At 50.3% G+C, this 17,007-nt stretch overlaps 1 protein-coding gene across 11 annotated transcripts in view; it reads left to right on the top strand.

Moving 5' to 3' along the window:
- Nucleotides 1-14,072, top strand: part of ACACA (acetyl-CoA carboxylase alpha) — a 238,061-nt gene extending 223,989 nt beyond the window's left edge. For 7 of the 11 annotated variants that reach the window (XM_029213018.1, XM_029213011.1, XM_029213009.1 and 4 more), the window contains 4 exons: nt 772-926; nt 1,580-1,750; nt 8,507-8,643; nt 10,644-11,219. In XM_029213018.1, coding sequence (XP_029068851.1) covers nt 772-926; nt 1,580-1,750; nt 8,507-8,643; nt 10,644-10,767 — 587 coding nt within the window. In that variant the 3' untranslated portion in view covers nt 10,768-11,219. Of the gene's footprint in view, nt 1-771; nt 927-1,579; nt 1,751-8,506; nt 8,644-10,643 lie in introns of all 11 variants that reach the window. The other 4 variants (XM_029213013.1, XM_029213014.1, XM_029213019.1 and 1 more) reach the window with 3 other exon arrangements.
- Nucleotides 14,073-17,007: the final 2,935 nt, after the last annotated feature.

Raw genomic sequence — 17,007 nt, 5'->3', positions numbered from 1 at the left:
AACTCATCTGTTGCATAAGGGTGCCATGTGCTCATAAGCTTGGGGATCCAAATGGGGTTTGTGGACTGCCTTTCTCTATTTCCCTCCTCCTCTGCTTTTAGCCCAAGAGCTAGAATATCTTTGTCACTGTGGTCAGGGGTTGGCTCTGGCAGTAGCAGGCCAGGTAGGAGACTAGGAGGCTGGCTAATCCACCGAGCTGGCATGAGACACATGCCTCTGGCTCTGATTGGATCGGATTCTACTAATTTCAGGTTAAGAGTATGCAGACCTGAGATTAAAGCTGTGAAGTAAAGCAGCTTGCAACCTGAGGAGTCATCAGGTCCTGTCCAGGCGGACAGGTGACTGGTGTGGACGTGGGGAAGAAGAGCTGCTGGTCTGTGTGCGGAGGCACAGGGCGTGTCCCCCCAGCGTGTCCCACACCCAGAGCAGCCCGGCCGTTCTAGTGCTGGTCAGCAGGGCATGGCACGGTGCCCTTCGTGGGGATGAGGGACCCGCTGTCAGTCAGAGCGGTGGTGAGGGGCACGGGCTGGCACCTGCTCGGGGAGTGGGCCCCCCCAGGGCTGCTTTCATAGTTGTCAGCCCCACAGGGAAGGGAGGGCACGGGAGCCCCGTGGCAAGACAGGGACAGGTCTGGCATCTGGCAGACTCCAGTTGTCAGCAGAGAGGCGATGAAGACGTTGGAGAGCTGAGCCTCAGAGCTTCCCGTGACTGTGGCTGCTTCTGAGCAGAGGCTCCTGGTCCGCCTGCGCCTGACGGTGTGTCTCCTTGCAGGCACCCCAGAGCTAAGCGCAGCTGAGCGGAAGGAGCTGGAGAGCAAGCTGAAGGAGCGGGAGGACTTTCTCCTTCCCATTTACCGCCAGGTGGCCGTGCAGTTTGCTGACTTGCACGACACACCGGGCCGGATGCAGGAGAAGGGTGTTATCAACGTAAGTACGGTGGTCGCCGCTTCTCCTGACTTGTCAGAGACCCGCCGCCAGCCCGTGTCTGTCTCGTGCCCACGGGCTCCCACGCAGGGAGCTTTCGGGGCTGCATTAAAACAGCGGGTGCAGATCAAACCGTGTTCGGTTCTTCTGGCGAGACTTGTCCCTTTTTCTGTGCCCACTACCATCCTCAAACAGCTTATGAGTTAGGTTCCCGGGGACTCCTCAGGAGGCAGGCTCCATTTTGCTGGCGAGAAACTGACTCCCAGGCACGCCACTGGGGACAGCTTCCCCGGGGTCCTCAGGCGGTGGGTTACCCCAGCGTCAAGGCCCCGGCAGCGGCTAGTCCACACTTGACCTGCGTGCGAGCTGTCTGAACCGCCTGCTCAAAAGCAGCCCTGTGCTCTCTGTTACCCGGGAGTCTGAGCCCTGCACCCCCGAACATCTCAGCTCCGTGTGGGCCGAGCGATGGCCAGGCCCCTCCCTGTGCAGTGCTGCGGTCGGCGGGGCGTGGGGCTGAACTGGGCAGCCGTCTACAGGGACTGGGCTCGTGGCCACTCTAGTCTCTGAGGGGCTCGCTGGAGGGCAGGGTTTGTGCCTGTGGAGTCCCCTCTGGGCACTGAGCTGGGGCGACTAAGCTTATTGTCGTCTGGGTGTAGGACATCCTGGATTGGAAGACATCCCGTACCTTCTTCTACTGGAGGCTGAGGCGTCTCTTGCTGGAGGACCTGGTCAAGAAGAAAATCCACAACGCCAACCCCGAGCTGACCGACGGCCAGATCCAGGCCATGTTAAGGCGCTGGTTTGTGGAAGTGGAAGGGACAGTGAAGGTAGGTGGCCCCCTGGAGGAGCCTTCACATCCTGCTCCTCACCCACCGCCCACCCGCCCCTGGCACAGCAAGAAGCCTTGTTGTCTAAGAATCCCCGGGCCTCGGGAGTGGAAGGGAGATATGGGCCTCGGCCTGTGTCCTCCCCACAGTAATATGTCCTGACGGCTTGTGAGAGGAGGTGGTAGGGCGTTCTTTGCAGCTCATTCCATCATTCAGCAAACCTTTCTGAATGCTTCCTGTACACCAGACAGTGAAGGAGGCAGGCATATGCTCCTGTCCTCGCAGAGCTCGCCACCAAGGCAGGGAGACAGATTCGTCAAGGGGTCACGTACAACAGTGAGGCCAACGTCAAACATGGCAGGTCCAGGGCATCGTAGAGCACAGAGAAGGGCCACCGGACCCGCTGTGTGGGAAGGGAGGGCAGAGTCTGGGAAGACTTCTAGAAGTAATGTCTCAGCAGAGACCTGAAAACATAGTAGGAATGAACCAGTAGGAATGAACCAGAGGAAAAGGTTGGATTAAGAGACAGGAGGAATGTTCCAGGCAGAAGGAACCGCATGTTCCAAGCCTGACAGCAAGAGTACCATGCACCCGAGGCACTGCAGGAATTTCAGGATGGCTCAGAGCCCGGGATGGTGTAGGGCCAGGAGAGCCATGTGGAGGGGCTGGGACTTTGTCCTGAGGCCTGGGAAGCCACTGAGAATTTGAAGCGGCAGAGGGACATACTGTGATGCGTGTTGTAGAGAGACGGCTTAGGGGCTGCGTGGAGGGCACGCTGAGGGGGCACGAGCAGGAGCCTAACGGGAGGGGATGGTGATCCAGGCGGCAGACGCTGTGACTCCAGCTGAAGGTCTTCTGATTTGCAAATCCGAGCTGGAAGGAAACGTCCACCCTGCAGGGAACTACGGATCCGCCATCTCCTGGGGGTGATCTCACGGGGAAGGCGCACACCTCGGAGCAGCGCCCGCTGAGATGGTGTCCCTAGTGCTCCTCCCCGGGGCTGAGGCCAGGACAGCCAGGCACCAGCATTTGCTTCTGGAATCCTGGGCTACATGAGACAGTCCATGGGAGGATGGGAAGGAAAAGGTGGGACTTTTATTTGTTTTTACTAAGAAAAAGAAAGAAATCAACCTTTATTCATAGTTAGTATCTGGATTTAATCACATACATCATATATACATTTTATCAGAATATGGGTAGTATGTGCTGGAAATACACGTGTCTCTTTTCCTGATAGCTATGTGATCGAAAACAGTTGGTGACTGCCGGCTTAGAGAATTGCTGGAGGGCCGGAAGGAGGGCACACCCGCCTCCTCCTGGGAAGCGTTGCTTGAGGTCTCTGCTGACTGTTCCCGGGAAGGAACCCCAAGATTTGCTATAAGTTTTAAAGTCAGTGAGTCGGGTTGCTTCTAAGATTCACCTCTGTGTTAAGTCTACCCGTTTCTTTATGACCAAAAAGCTTCCTTGGATAAATATTTCAGATGTGCAGCCTCATGTGACATGTGGTTCAGGTTAAGGTCAGTCTTTGGCATCATAATTGAGTGAGACAATTTTGTCAATGGCCACTGGCAGCTTGCAGCAGAAGTTGGCATTGAAAGTCACGCAAGTGTAAAATAAGAGGCTGTTCTCCAGTTAGGAGCGGCCAGCCAGGTAAATGGACTGTGTGTGTGTGTGTGGCCAGGAGAGGCCCGCACGCCTTCCTCCGCCATTAGTCACTAACGGACGTGCACGGCCTCAGTGGGCACAAGGATGCGGGGAAGGACGGCTCCCCTCTGAGCGTGAAGCCAGCGCACAGGCCCTTCAGTTGTGCCTTAACATCCCACTCCCAGGGGACAGCGTGTCTGGAGAAGCAGGTCATCGCCATCTTGTCGACGGAGAAAACAGTCACCTGTATGCACAGACTCCTGGCTGGAGATCAAATGCAGAAGACAGCCTGGCCCCATGGCTCAGGAGGGGAGGCCAGAGGCTCTGGGACCCAAACGTACCCAAGAACGAGGCCGTCTCCCCTGCCCCCCATCTACAGAAGAGAGCGCCCCCCTGAGCGCTCAGTCCAGGAGGACAGTCGAGGGGAGAGAGGAAGGGCAGGTGGTCCCACGATGTGGCTTTGAAACCTCCTTCTGGATTCTGCGGGCTCAGCAGGACCCGGTTTAGTGTGGGGCTGGTGATAAAATCTGCGGCGCCCTTGAGAGAAGAAAGTGTTGCCGTGTTCAAAAGCCGAGTGGCTGCCTCTGAGGGACCAAGTCTGTGCGGTGCTTGGGAACGGCCTTTCAAACCCCAAAACTGGCGCCTTTCCTTGATTCTTCAGTCAGAGATGGATATTGTACACTGTCTCTCGCAAGGTCTAAACCCTGGCTTTGCCTCAAGAAGTGACCCTCTGGTTCTTACTGTGGTTACTGGTAGGGAAAGACAGTGATAGGCATCTGTTAGCCGTGCTGTGTGTTTTCTTCATAGAGTTTTTTTTTTTTTTTAAATCTTAATCCTGAAAAAAGAGATTCACACTGTGATGTTATATAACTGAGCAGTACAATTCTTTTGTTCCCCTTAGAGGAGTCTGTTACCATGAGTTATGGGATTCTGTTTGAGTCCACAGGGACAGTCCCGTTGTAGGGGATAGGGTTTATGGTTCACAGTTTCACTGCAGGCAGAAGAGAAGCATCACCAGAGCTCCCTGAAAAAACAGCGAGAGCTTAGATTTAAACTGGGTCATAAGAACAAGGCACACGTCTGTTTCACCTTCTCCCGATTCTTAGATCCATAGTTTAAGGTATGCAGTTTTTCAGACAAGCTGATTTTCCCCCCAAGCCCAAATTGAGAAGAAATTAGAAATTGAGAAGAATGTGGAAATTGAGAAGAACGTGGTATTTGGAATCTCACACTTTTTGGATCCCAGCTTTACAATTTACTGGCTTAGACATACTTAAGCCTCCCTTTCCTCATGTGTAAAAACAGGGATGTTTATTTCACGAGGTTTATTGCGTTTTAAAGGACATCGTAAGTGTCGGGCACCGTGTCTGGCGCTCAGTTTCCTCCTCCCTCAGCACAGCACGTGAGAAGGTGGGCTGAGTTTCAGTGCAGCTGAAATGGTCTTGGTGGGAGCCATGTGCCCAGTAGATTCTCAGTCGGTGTTCTCTGACTTGGCATGCTCTCATTTATCCATGATCTAGGATGCCACAGTGCACCCTTACTGTCCAGGAAGCTACCCATTCACTCTTTTTTAAATTTTTATTTTTTGGCTGTGTTGGGTCTTCGTTGCTGAGCATGGGCTTTCTCTAGTTGCAGCGAGCGGGGGCTACTCTTCGTTGCAGTGTGCATGCTTCTCATTGCAGTGGCTTCTCGTTGCAGAGCACGGGCTCTAGTCATGCGGGCTTCAGTAGTTGTGGCATGAGGGCTCAGCAGTTGTGGCTCAGAGGCTCTAGAGCGCAGGCTCAGTAGTTGCGGCGCACGGGCTTAGTTTCTCTGCGGCATGTGGGATCTTCCCAGACCAGGGCTTGAACCTGTGTCCCCTGCATTGGCAGGCGGATTCTTAACCACGGCGCCAACAGGGAAGTCCCAACCCATTCATTCTTAGTCTGGATTTCCAAATGAGATGAATCGTCAGTGGAGGCCCTTGTGAGGAAGGTAGAGGAAAAAGCACCATTGATAGGGTTGTTTGACTTCCACTCTCCCCAAGCTTCCCGTGGACAAGTCTTATGCACCGAACTTCTGATCTAGGGCCAAGGAGCGAAAAGGTGAGGCAGAACCTGGGCAGCATGCCTTGGGCCTGGGGCTGAGGCTGGAGTGGCTATCAGGAGATGGGGCCAGCAGGCCACCCCAGCCCACATGGCTATTTGCTACTGTCCACCAAAGCATCAGAAAAAATCACTTTGCTGAGGTATCTCCAGGCAGCTCACAAGGTGACTTATCTGCAGGGCATGGTAATCACGGCTCACATCCATCAGCCTGTGCCCTGGTCACTCCCAGGCCCTCCTGCACCATTGAGTAAGGAGGGCTTAGCAGCAATCCGATACGCTAGAAATGAAACTTTCCAAACAGGTCATTTAGATTTTGTAAGATAGACTAATTACTACATACAATTAGTGAGCTGAGTAGTGCCAGGGATGACCCACTGACGCAGAGCGGGATATAGTGCCAGCTGAACACGTACTGTAAGGCCACTGTTGTGACGTTTAATTATTGATATTTTGTTGGTATTATAATGTTCTGACTGGGATGAGTGCAGGCAGGTGACATAGGGGCCCAGGCCTGTCATGAGGTTAGCACCCAGCATGTCACACGTGGTTGAAATCCATGGTGGGAATAGTCAGCCACGTTCTCATAAATTTAAGGAGGGAAATGTAAACAGCATAGGGTTGCTCGTCCTTCTGGCCGGAATGATGATTCCTACAGCTCCGTTCCTGGAGGGCGAACGAGGAACTGCAGACTCCCTGACCCTCACGGGGGAAGCACGCTCACACAGTAGAGGAAACCCTCCCAGGTCTGTTGCAAAAAACCTGTGGTGCCGTGGCGCCTGCGTTTGTTGATTCTTGCTAAAAACGCTGTTGGCTAGGATTGCGACCCCATGGCCTTCATGTGCTCTGTGCTGTGGTCAAAACTTGACCAGGGTTTGACTTGGTGGTCATCACCCAGTCGTATTCTGAGTGAACAGCAAGTCTTTCATATAAGGGGCCTATATTTTCAAAAACTTGGAATGTGTTGCTTTAATTCCGTCTGGGAACTCTTTCAATGTTTAATTTAAATACCTAGTGTATTCTGGCTACAGGAGGGGACAGCAGAAGAGTTTTCTCTGGAGGGCAGCTGGCTTTCCAGTGCAGTGTCTGAGCATCGTTAGAAGCAGGCATCTCGTTAGCTAATACATTACACCAATCAAGGAGAGTTATCTTAAGCCACAATTAATCTGCTCCCTGGTATATGTTGATAGGAAAGCATCATGCTGTTTCTTAATTAAAAGCAAACGGATTAAAAATGATTAATAAGAGTATTAAATATTCTCTTAAACTAAAGGCTTTGGGATTCTTGGGTAAATCTAGTTTTTTTTTTTTTCTAAGAAGCACGCATTGTTTTCTTTTTTCCTCACCCCAAATCCTCATAAGTAAGGGCATGTGCAGAAGTCCAAATTACCATGATGGAGATGGAAATGTCGGAGTTCAGGGGCAGTGCTTAGGAGTGCAGGCGCATCCATCCATGTGTGGGGTGGGCAGGAGCTGGCACATGGGAGTTAAGACAGCCACACTGTGGGAAACACCACCACCGCCACCCTTGTCAGTAGAGATTGATGTGCAAAACGCTTGCGTTCAGCCTCACAGGTGCTGGGCAGGATGCGCAGCACGGAGAGGTGGGAAGGCCCCCTCAGCTTCGCACTGTCCGGGCCGCACCACCCTGACCAGGAGAGCTGATCTTTTTTGTCAGTGATTACAAACAGAGATGGACAAATTTGGAGCCAGAAAAAGAACTGGACAAAAGAACTAGAAAAGGCACGTTGCTGATCCTTAATCCTGGGGCTCCTTAATCCTTCAACTGTGAAGGACTCCTTAAGGGTTGTTAGAAATGTGGACGTCAGTTACAGGACATGTAATAAACAAGCAGCCCCGGGAGCTCGCTGGCCAAGGTGGAGATGGGGAAGTGAGAGTCTGAAAAGAAACCATTATTTTGAAAGGCCCGAAGTAGAACCTTAGGAAACAGCACAGCGCCCGGTCTCCTCCTGCGTGATGACTCTGGTGGGCACTGAGAACGCAGCCTCTGTGCTTTGCAGGCCCTGGGGTCCCAGCCATGGCTCGGGCGCCTCTGCTGGAATCCAGGCTTCCTGAGCCACCTCCCGAGCTCCCTAACGCACCCACCTATTAAATTACAGCGCCAAACTCATTGGCATTCTGACTTTGACTCGGTTAGTGATAACAGAGGAGGACAGCGCACCTTTAAATGACGAGCTTTGTGTTTAATTACCCAAACAAAATGACATAAATATGAATGAGCCCTAATGGCGGTACTTGGTTTTCCGGAAACCATTAACAAAACGATCCCTAAATGATTTGTAAAGAAAATGAGCGGAGACGAGAGCCAGGAAAAGGCTATTAGGTTTCTAACACACTCCTGAATTATTATGTAGTCAACTACCTGGGAAATGCTCAGCTAAATGATCTTGAAAGGAGGAGGTGAGAGGTGGTTTGTTGAGACTTTCAGGGTGATGGACATCCTGACCCTTCGGAAAACTCTCACAGAAAGCGAACTGGGGTTTAGGTTTCCGACCCGGCGGCAGGACTCCCCTCACCTCTGGCCTCCTCCAGCTCTATGGCAGGAGGCCTCCACGGCCAGGCTGCTCACCTGCCACACACCCTGCTGGGACTACAGACTTAAATTTAGGAATCGTGACTTAGTTCCTCAAGAAGCACATATTTCATTTTAGAAACACCAAGTAAACAGCATTTCCCTCTCAGTCTGCACTTTACTAAACAATCGGTCAGGGGACCAAATTCCCGTAGCCTTTGTGGAACAGGTAGGGGGGACGGGACCAGCGTCCGTGTGAGCACGGATGCCTCTGGGGGGCCCAGGTGGACACTTCAAAAGCAGGGCAGGGAAGACGAGGAGGGCTCCTGCCTTGAGGCCTGCTTCCTCCTCCTGCAAAGCCAACAGTAATGGAGAGCTGGGAACGGCTTCTTTACGTTGAGTAAGCTTTTGCAGTGCACCTTCCAGATGTAGACTAGTCAGGGTGTCCAGCCTGGCCTGGGCCCTGGTGTCCAAGCAGGCGTCGTCTGTTGGCAGGCCTATGTTTGGGACAACAACAAGGATCTGGTGGAATGGCTGGAGAAGCAGCTGGCGGAGGAAGATGGCGCTCGCTCGGTAATAGAGGAGAACATCAAGTATATCAGCAGAGACTATGTCCTCAAGCAGATCCGCAGGTGAGACCCGCGGGGGCAGGTGGGGGTGCTCCTGGGTAGAAGTGGGGCTCACTTCTCGGGGACGAGCGACTCAAGGACAAACGGTGAGGTGATGATGCCTCATAGTCTTTGTGGTCCCTTTCTGTTTGAGACGGCTGTGGTTGACCCACAGATCAGAGGAGCCCTGAAGCGCGGTTCTTGCTCAGCTGCTGGTCCCCAGGGGCACTTAGTAACGATGGCTTAGTTCATTGTGCCCAGCTATTCGCTCCAAATGCAGATACTCAAACTGGATGAACGATTCTGTGAGGAAAAGCTGATTGCATCATAGTTTCCTGGGAAACTACCTCCTCCCCTCCCCCAGCCAAGAGTTAGTCGTGTTCTAGAGGCTTCCGTCTTCTCCACAGGCTGGGTGGTGGAGACTGCTGGGGACATTTTAAAAACTTTTTATTTGGACACATTTCATTTACAGAAAAACTGCAAAACTGAAAACAGTACAGAGAACAAATCTGTACCCAAATGTGCCTGGTAATTTACATTTTACCCTTTTTGATATATCATTTGTGTGTGTGCTTACTCTTTTATATAAGAGTAGGCATACTCATATGTATGTGTGTGTGTGTGTGTGTGTGTGTGTGTGTGTGTATATATATATATTTCTTTTTCTGAACCATTTAAGGGTAAGTTACATATGTCATGGCCCATCATGGCCCTTTACCCCCAAATAGTTCAGTATGCCTTTGCTAATAGGGATATTCTCTTACATAACCAGAGTAAAATGATTAATTTTTATAAGCTGAACATTTTATCTAAACCACCATTTGCAGACCATTGCTCATTTTGAGTTTGTCTGATGTTACCTCATGGTTAGATTCAGGCTGTGCATTTGCAGCCAGAATATTACATCCGTGATGATTTGGCCTTCACAAGGTAATATTACATCCGTGATGATTTGGCCTTCACAAGGTACCATACCTGGAGGCACATGATGTCATCTGCCTGTCCCAATGTTAGTTTCCATCACCTGATCAAGCTGTTACTCAACTTCTCCACTGTATAATTCCTGATGTTCCCATCCCCCTTGAACCTAATAAGCAGTCTGAGGAGAGACACTTCAAGGCCATGCAGATTCCCGCTCATCAGAATCTACACCTAGATTTAGCATCCAGGGATGATTCTCGCCTGATCCAGTCTTTTTTTTTTAATTTATTAATTTATTTTTATTTTTGGTTGCGTTGGGTCTTCGTTGCTGCACGCAGGCTTTCTCTAGTTGTGGCAGGGACTACTTTTGGTTGTGGTGCGCGGGCTTCTCGTTGCGGTGGCTTCTCTTGTGGAGCCCGGACTCTAGGCGCACGGGCTTCAGTAGTTGTGGCATGCGGACTCTAGAGCACAGGCTCAGTAGTTGTGGCGCACGGGCTTAGTTGCTCTGCGGCATGTGGGATCTTCCCGGACCAGGGCTCGAACCCGTGTCCCCCGCGTTGGCAGGCAGATTCCCAGCTACTGTGCCACCAGGTAAGTCCCTGATCCAGTCTTTACAGTGAGGTTGCAAAATGACAGTGTTCCAACTCCTCTGCACAATCACATCTCACCACCCCAATTCTCCTGTAAGCAAAAGTCCTCTCTCCTCCTCCATTTATTATATATTCGTTATTGGTGTAGACTAGTGAATGTCTTTTTTCAATGATTTGTAATTCACTATTTTGATGACCCAAATGTCCCAGATTTAGCCAGTGGGAGCACCTTCAGGCTGGGTCCACTGTCTTTGTGACATGACCCCATCAGGGTTTTGGTTTTTGCTTTTTGAGGTTACTTTCTCACTTTCTGACATAACAAAATGTTTCGGGTTCGTGTGGTGTCTTGCTGCTGGGGACATTATTCACGTAGGAAAATGAATCAGGTGAGGCAGGGACTGCAGGGTCCACAGTGGACTCTGGGAGCAGGTTTCTTGGGCAGTTCTGAAGCTACCCTGATCTAGGCACTGCTGCCTCTCTCTCATCCTCACCGTCCCGAATCTTCCCCTCCAGCTTGGTACAGGCCAATCCAGAGGTTGCCATGGATTCCATCGTCCACATGACCCAGCACATCTCGCCCACTCAGCGAGCAGAAGTCGTTCGGATCCTCTCCACAATGGACTCCCCGTCAACGTAGGAAGAGCTTCCTGCCCACCCCTGCCCTGCCTCCGGAGAAAAGGGCTAGAGCTGCCTTTCACACCTGAAGCCGCTGTAATTAGAAGGCACACGAGACCAGCACTGGAATCGAAGTGGCATTTTGCTTCCCCTCGATGTTTTCAGGTTACGCATGACATACTGGGATGTAGGGTCACAAGCCCCCACTCCAGCCCACCAGTCATACCTACCCCGTTCAGTATTTATTATTACCCTGGCTGTGACGGCAGTCCTCTCTCCCTGCCCAGGACCTAAGAAGGCAATGACGGGTACAAGCACCTACCAAGAGGTCTTACTACACGCCAGCAGAGCCACCCTCCTGTCCTGACCGCCCCTTGGTCTGGCCCCGGGAAGTGGGAGCTGTTGCCAGGCAGTCAGCAGCCCGCGCTCGCCCCTGGCCCTGTGAGCCTGCAGCCACCGGCAGCAGAGGAGGGCCAGGGCTGAGGCCATAGGCCCAGCACCAGGCGTGGGGAGAGGAGGAAGCCTCGGGTCTGTTGTTTCTTACCCCACACTCAGCCCGGTCCACACCAGGCACCCAGTTTCATCACACCAAGGTACTGCTTATGAAGAAAAATTAGAGCATGAAATCTGCAAGCTCCATGGAACTCAAAGATGAGGGCAAAACCACAATCCAAGAAGCAGAGAAAGCAAAGAGACCAAGTCACTGTTGTCGATTTAGGGGCCTCACCCTAGGGCTCCCTTCTCAGAACAAGCGCAGAGACGGTTGACCTGCCACTGCCCCGTGTGCCGCTGCTCAGCTAGCTGAGATGCCCGGGGGTCCCACTGGCAGTACCGTAGCCCGAGTGGGCAGAGGAGAACCCAGGGGAGCTGCCCTTCCCGTCACTGATGGAAAGTAGTCACCATGCGACAGCGAGAGCGGGCCAGCCAGTCTCTCTTTTTAGGACGCGGAAGGTTGTTACTGTTAAGCCTGGAGCTTTGATAGTTACAGGAGGTTAACGGTGCCTACAGGGCCATCGTCTCTGTTTCTGGGGCCACTCTTCTAGCAGCTGACACTCTTACTTACTTTGGGTCTCGTCTCTTCCTTGAATGTACACAGGCACAGCCGGTCTCCCCACAGCCACGGAAAGGAGCCCTGGTGACATCAGTGCTCTCGGCGCTGGGAACTGGCCTTCCCCGCTTTGGGGAGGCTTCCAGGGAACACAGAATCCATGTGACCTTAAGGTTAGCCACAACCCCATCATGGTGCTGCTGTCTTCCAGGCCCACGGGTCCCTCCCTGGCCTCCTCATGGGTGATGGAGAGTTTATTTTCAACAACCAGTTTATTCAAGGAGAGAGCTTACTGATCCCCCCCCCCCCCCGTCGGTGTTCCTAAAGCAAGAGTGGCAGGTGATCAGGGCTGGGGTAGCATCCGGCTACCCCAGTGCAGCATCCGGTTCCTACAGTGCAGCTAATTGCATTTAGCAGCATTTGTCACTGATGACCAAGGGGGAAATCACTAAGACGTCTGAGAAGCAGCAGTATGAATACTTCCGTACGAGCTACGGTTTTGAGCCTTAACCCTACAGTTCACGCACAAGAAAGAGCTCCACTCCTCTCCTCGGGAACTGTTTGTGCAGATGGGCACCGTGCGGCTGGATGGGTTGCCACCTGCCCCCAGGAGCCTGGAGCCTCGGCCCGGCTGCCCTGCTGCGGCGGTTCGGCGCCATCCAAGCCAAGAAGGGCGGGAGAAGGTGGGAAACAATTTTCAGTCCAGGAAGCACGTCCACTGTTGCTGGTGTTCGCTTACCCAGTAAGCGTGGATTCACCTTTGACCAGATAATTCCTCTACACTTTTCTACAATAAATAAAATTCCACACACCTACAGGTGGTGTGGAGTTCTATGCTTGCCCTGGCATTTCTTCGGGGCAGAGGGCGGGTGACACTTGTTTACCTCCCCCCAGCCCCCAACAAAATTATGACACATTAAAGGAATACATTTAGTCTCTAGAACTTGGCCATGCTCACCACCCCCCATCCCCAGGGCGCCTCACTTTAGGTCTTACCTGGACAGGGCCCTTTCCTATGGAGAAGTCAGGAAGAGACACAGCCCATCACACACACGAGGTCACCAAGGCAGGAGGAGGGTGAGCGATGTCTCGCCTGAGCTAGGATCACCATGTTGTCCGCTCACTCCAGTCACAAAGCAGCCTTCACTTGTCTTACTGAGCATTCGATGTACGCACAGCCTGATGAGCAAGGAGCTTCAGTCAAATGTATTCTTTTCATGTTTCGTTGAAATAAACCTCCACGTTTGTAGATGAGTCAGTGTGTGTCACTTTAGCCCACGCCCAGCACCTCACTCTGGTTCCACTCTGAGTAGGGGAGCTTTGTAAGGGTGAGACCTGCCCCTGCCGAAAGTAGAGCCAGTGTAAGGACTGTGGTGCATGGTGCTTCTGCAAACGATGCCATTCCCAGCCTGGGCAGTTTTCGGGTCCACATACCCTTGATGGGCTGGGCAGTTTCATGGGTCTTGAAGTGAACAGGAAGGTATGAACCTCTGGGTGTGCATGATTTGTGGCATTTTCTGGGTCAAGTGAATAGCAAACCATTTTCAGAGACCACTTCAGGCCCCCTTTATGGAGAGGTTTTAGATCCTCTGAATAATTTAGCTACTTCATGGCTTTTGAACACTAACTTTGGGCACAAAAAGGCACTAGGGGCAGGAAACTCAGGCTTGTGTGCCTTCAACCCTCTGCCTCAATTTCTATGAATCCATGTGGTTGAAGCAGGAATAACATCTGCAAAGAAAGGCTCGGGCCACAAGAGAGGAGGGAGGGGAAGCACCGGCCTTTGCTGACTATTAAACTTGGTGCTGTGTCCATCTCTCTTTAGGATGTACAGCAAAGCAAAGGGTGGCTTTTGGCAATTTACAAAATATTTATCAGTTTGAATCACCTTAAGCTAGAGGTTCTAGAAAGGGGAGCAGGAAGGGAGATACAGGATCCAGGGGAAGGTGCCGCTTTTTGCCTCCAGCTGCTGCTCTCCATGGGCGGGGGATTCTGGGTGGCACAGAGGCCTTGGGCCTTCTCTCCCCGCTAAGCAGGCAGCCGAGAACCAGACCCCAAGTGTAAACGTGGCGCTATCCCTACTCTCGGCCAGCACCCGTTGGTGGTTCTCAGGAAGGTCAGCAGGATTCATGGGACGATTCCACTGCTGCCTCTGGGAACTTGCCTGATACGTGCAGTGCTTTCATCTGTTGTTGGGGAATGCCATTTCTTTCATCGGTCTTTTTAATAAAAGAAAGTTTAAAGCTTTCATTAGTATTACTTTGGGGTAATAAGGAAAAGATTGAACAGCGAGGGTTCAATCTTTTGGGAAATGGGATTTAAGCTGGGCCCACACATCTTTCCCCAGCTGAAAAACAAGAACAGAGTGACAAACGCCAGTGCCTCATGACCATCATAGGGAGGACCGTTCACACATGGTGAGAGGCCTGGAGAGGTGCTGAGCTGGAGGTGAACCTGCATTCAAATGCTGACTCCTCAGCTTGGGCACAAGAAGGGTAAAACCCAGGCCTGCCCTGATCCACGTGGTGAGGCGGAGGGTGCTAAGGACCACACGAGTCTGCGGACAGTGAAGGGCTGAAGCCTATGGGCAGAGAGGCCTCCAGCCGGGAGAGTAAGGCAGGCGCCCCAGTCAAGCGCTCGCATCTACAGTTACTCAAGGGGCACTAGGAATGTTGGCTGAGAGCACAGCAGTCATCTGGGAGAGGAGGGACAGTGAAGCGCGAAAAAGCAAGTAGGCAACAGAGCACGATGAGCTTTAAGTGCTCGGCCAGGAAACAAGGTACGTTCCTGGAGAGAGTGGGTCACCTTTGATGGTTTGGGGGCATGGGAAGATTGGGTAAAAAGGTTTAGAAATCAGCCTAATTAAATGAAAAGAGCACAACCTTGGGTACCAAGAAATCTGGCTCCAAGCTTAGCTCCACGTGTGTATGTCCCTGAGCTGCAGGGGTCACCCAGGAGAGTAAGCCCAGGCCACCCCAGGAAGCACAGAAATAGTAATGGGCGACTGCCCACTATTTTCAATACTCCACAGATCCTACATATGCCTCAGTCAGGTGGCAAAGGCTCACCATGCTGTTGTTTTTCCGGTAACTAAGACATTTACCTTCCCAGGAGGTGGTACTGGCTTCCTCATGCTGGCCAAAAGCTCCAGTGGGCAGTTAATACTAATAAATAATGAAAACAGGACATCTTCATAAATGCGGTATTTCAGCAAGCAAAATCTTCCAAAACACGGGATTCCCTGTGGTTGGTGGAGGGGTGGAATAGTTACAGAGCCTCAGCTCTGAGGGGACTTGGACCCACCCAGTGGGCTCAGCCCCTTAGGAACTGTAAGGAGATGAGACAGATGGTCGGACGATGGGCCTAATCCCAGAATCCCCTGATTCTATGACTGGCCTTCTGGGGTAACCAGGAAGGATTGGGGTGAGGAGAGACGGAAACAAAGACATCCAGGCCCTGAATTAGGAAAAAGCTAACGGCATTTTTGCCCATACTAACAAGTACTTTTGTAGCCATGTGCGGATACAAGAAGATGAATGCAACCTAGAAGAGCGCTTTCACCCTTGAAGACATTATGCAAGTGACACGTTATGCCAGATACAAAATGGGAAATATTGGGCAATTCCACTTATATGAGGTATGGAGAATTATCAAATTCACAGAGAAAGTAGAATAGGGGTTACTAGGGGCTGTAGGGAGGAGGAAATGGGGAGTTATTGTTTAATGGGTGTAGGGTTTCAGTTTGGGATGACGAAAAAGCTCTGGAGATGGACAGTGGTGATGGCTGCACAACAAAGTGTACTTAATGCTACTGAACTGTGCACTTAAAAACTGTTAAAATGGTAAAGTTTATGTATATTTTACCACAATGAAAAAAAAATTCTGGAGTTGTAAAGTACAATAACAAATGAAAAATTAACTAGAGGGACTAAACAGTAGACTCAGGAAGGCAGAAGAAAGAATCTGTGAACTTGAAGATAGAGCAATAGAAAGTATCCAACATGAAGAACAGAAAGAAGAATGAAAAATGAACAGAGCCTCAGAGATCCATACAACATCAGGTATAACAATTGATGTGCAATGGGAATGCCAGAAGGAGAGCAGAGAAAGGGACAGGAAAGATATTTGAAGAAATCATGGCTGAAACCTTCCAAATATGATGGAAAACAACCTGCAGATCCAAGAAGCTCAATAGATCCCAAGGAGGATAAATACAAAAAGATCTATACCTAGACACTTCATAGCCAACCTGTTAAAAGACAGTCTTGAAAAAAGCTAGAGAAAGACAGCTCATCATATATAGAGGAACAACAAAACAAATAATAAACAGATAACAGCAATGGAAGCCAGAAGGCAGTGGGCTGATATATTCAAAATGCTACAAGAATTTAAACAAACAACTGTCAACCAAAAATCCTACATCCAGCAAAACAAAGATGAAATAAAGATATCCCCCACCACCACCAATAAAGGGGAAGAATTCAGTGATAGAAAATTTGCTTTATAAGAATTAAAGGCAATCATTCAGATGATTCCAGATGGTAATTGGAATCTACACAAAGATATGGAGAGGCACTTGAAAAGGTAAATATATGAGTAAATATAAAAGACTGTGTGTGTGTGTTCTCTTTTAACTTTGTAAAAGAAATAAAATTATGTAAAACAATAATTATATTGCTATATTTTGGGGGTCTATAGCATATATAAATGTGATATGATAATTAGACAAAGGTGAAGAAAAACTGAGCTATATCAAAAACAAATTCCTACATTTTACCAGAAGTTAGTATTTATCTCAAATAGATTGTAATGTAATCCCTAGCACAACCACTAAGAAAATAACTTAAAAATATATAGTAAATGCAAATGATATATCTAATAGGGGGTTAATATGCAGAATATATAAAGAACTTCTACAATTCAACAACAGAAAAACCCAAATAACTTGATTTTAAAATGGGCATACAACTTGAATAGACATTTCTCTTAAGATTATATACAAATGGCCAAAAAGCACATGAAAAGATGCTCAGCATCACTAATCTTTAGAGAAATGCAAATCAATCACAATGAGGTATCACCCCACACCCACCAGGATGGGCTTCTATCAAAAAACCAGAAAATAGTGTTGGCAAAAATGTAGAGAAATTAGAACGCTTTGCACTGTTGGTGAAATTGTAAAATGGTGCAACCACTATGGAAAACAGTATGGCA

The sequence above is a fragment of the Monodon monoceros genome, unplaced genomic scaffold (genome assembly GCF_005190385.1).
Source record: "Monodon monoceros isolate NGI ecotype Baffin Bay Population unplaced genomic scaffold, NGI_Narwhal_1 Super_Scaffold_9, whole genome shotgun sequence".
Taxonomy (NCBI): Eukaryota; Metazoa; Chordata; class Mammalia; order Artiodactyla; family Monodontidae; genus Monodon; species Monodon monoceros.
The sequence above is the reverse complement of the archived record's forward strand: the minus strand, read 5'-3'. Positions and strand labels throughout refer to the sequence as shown.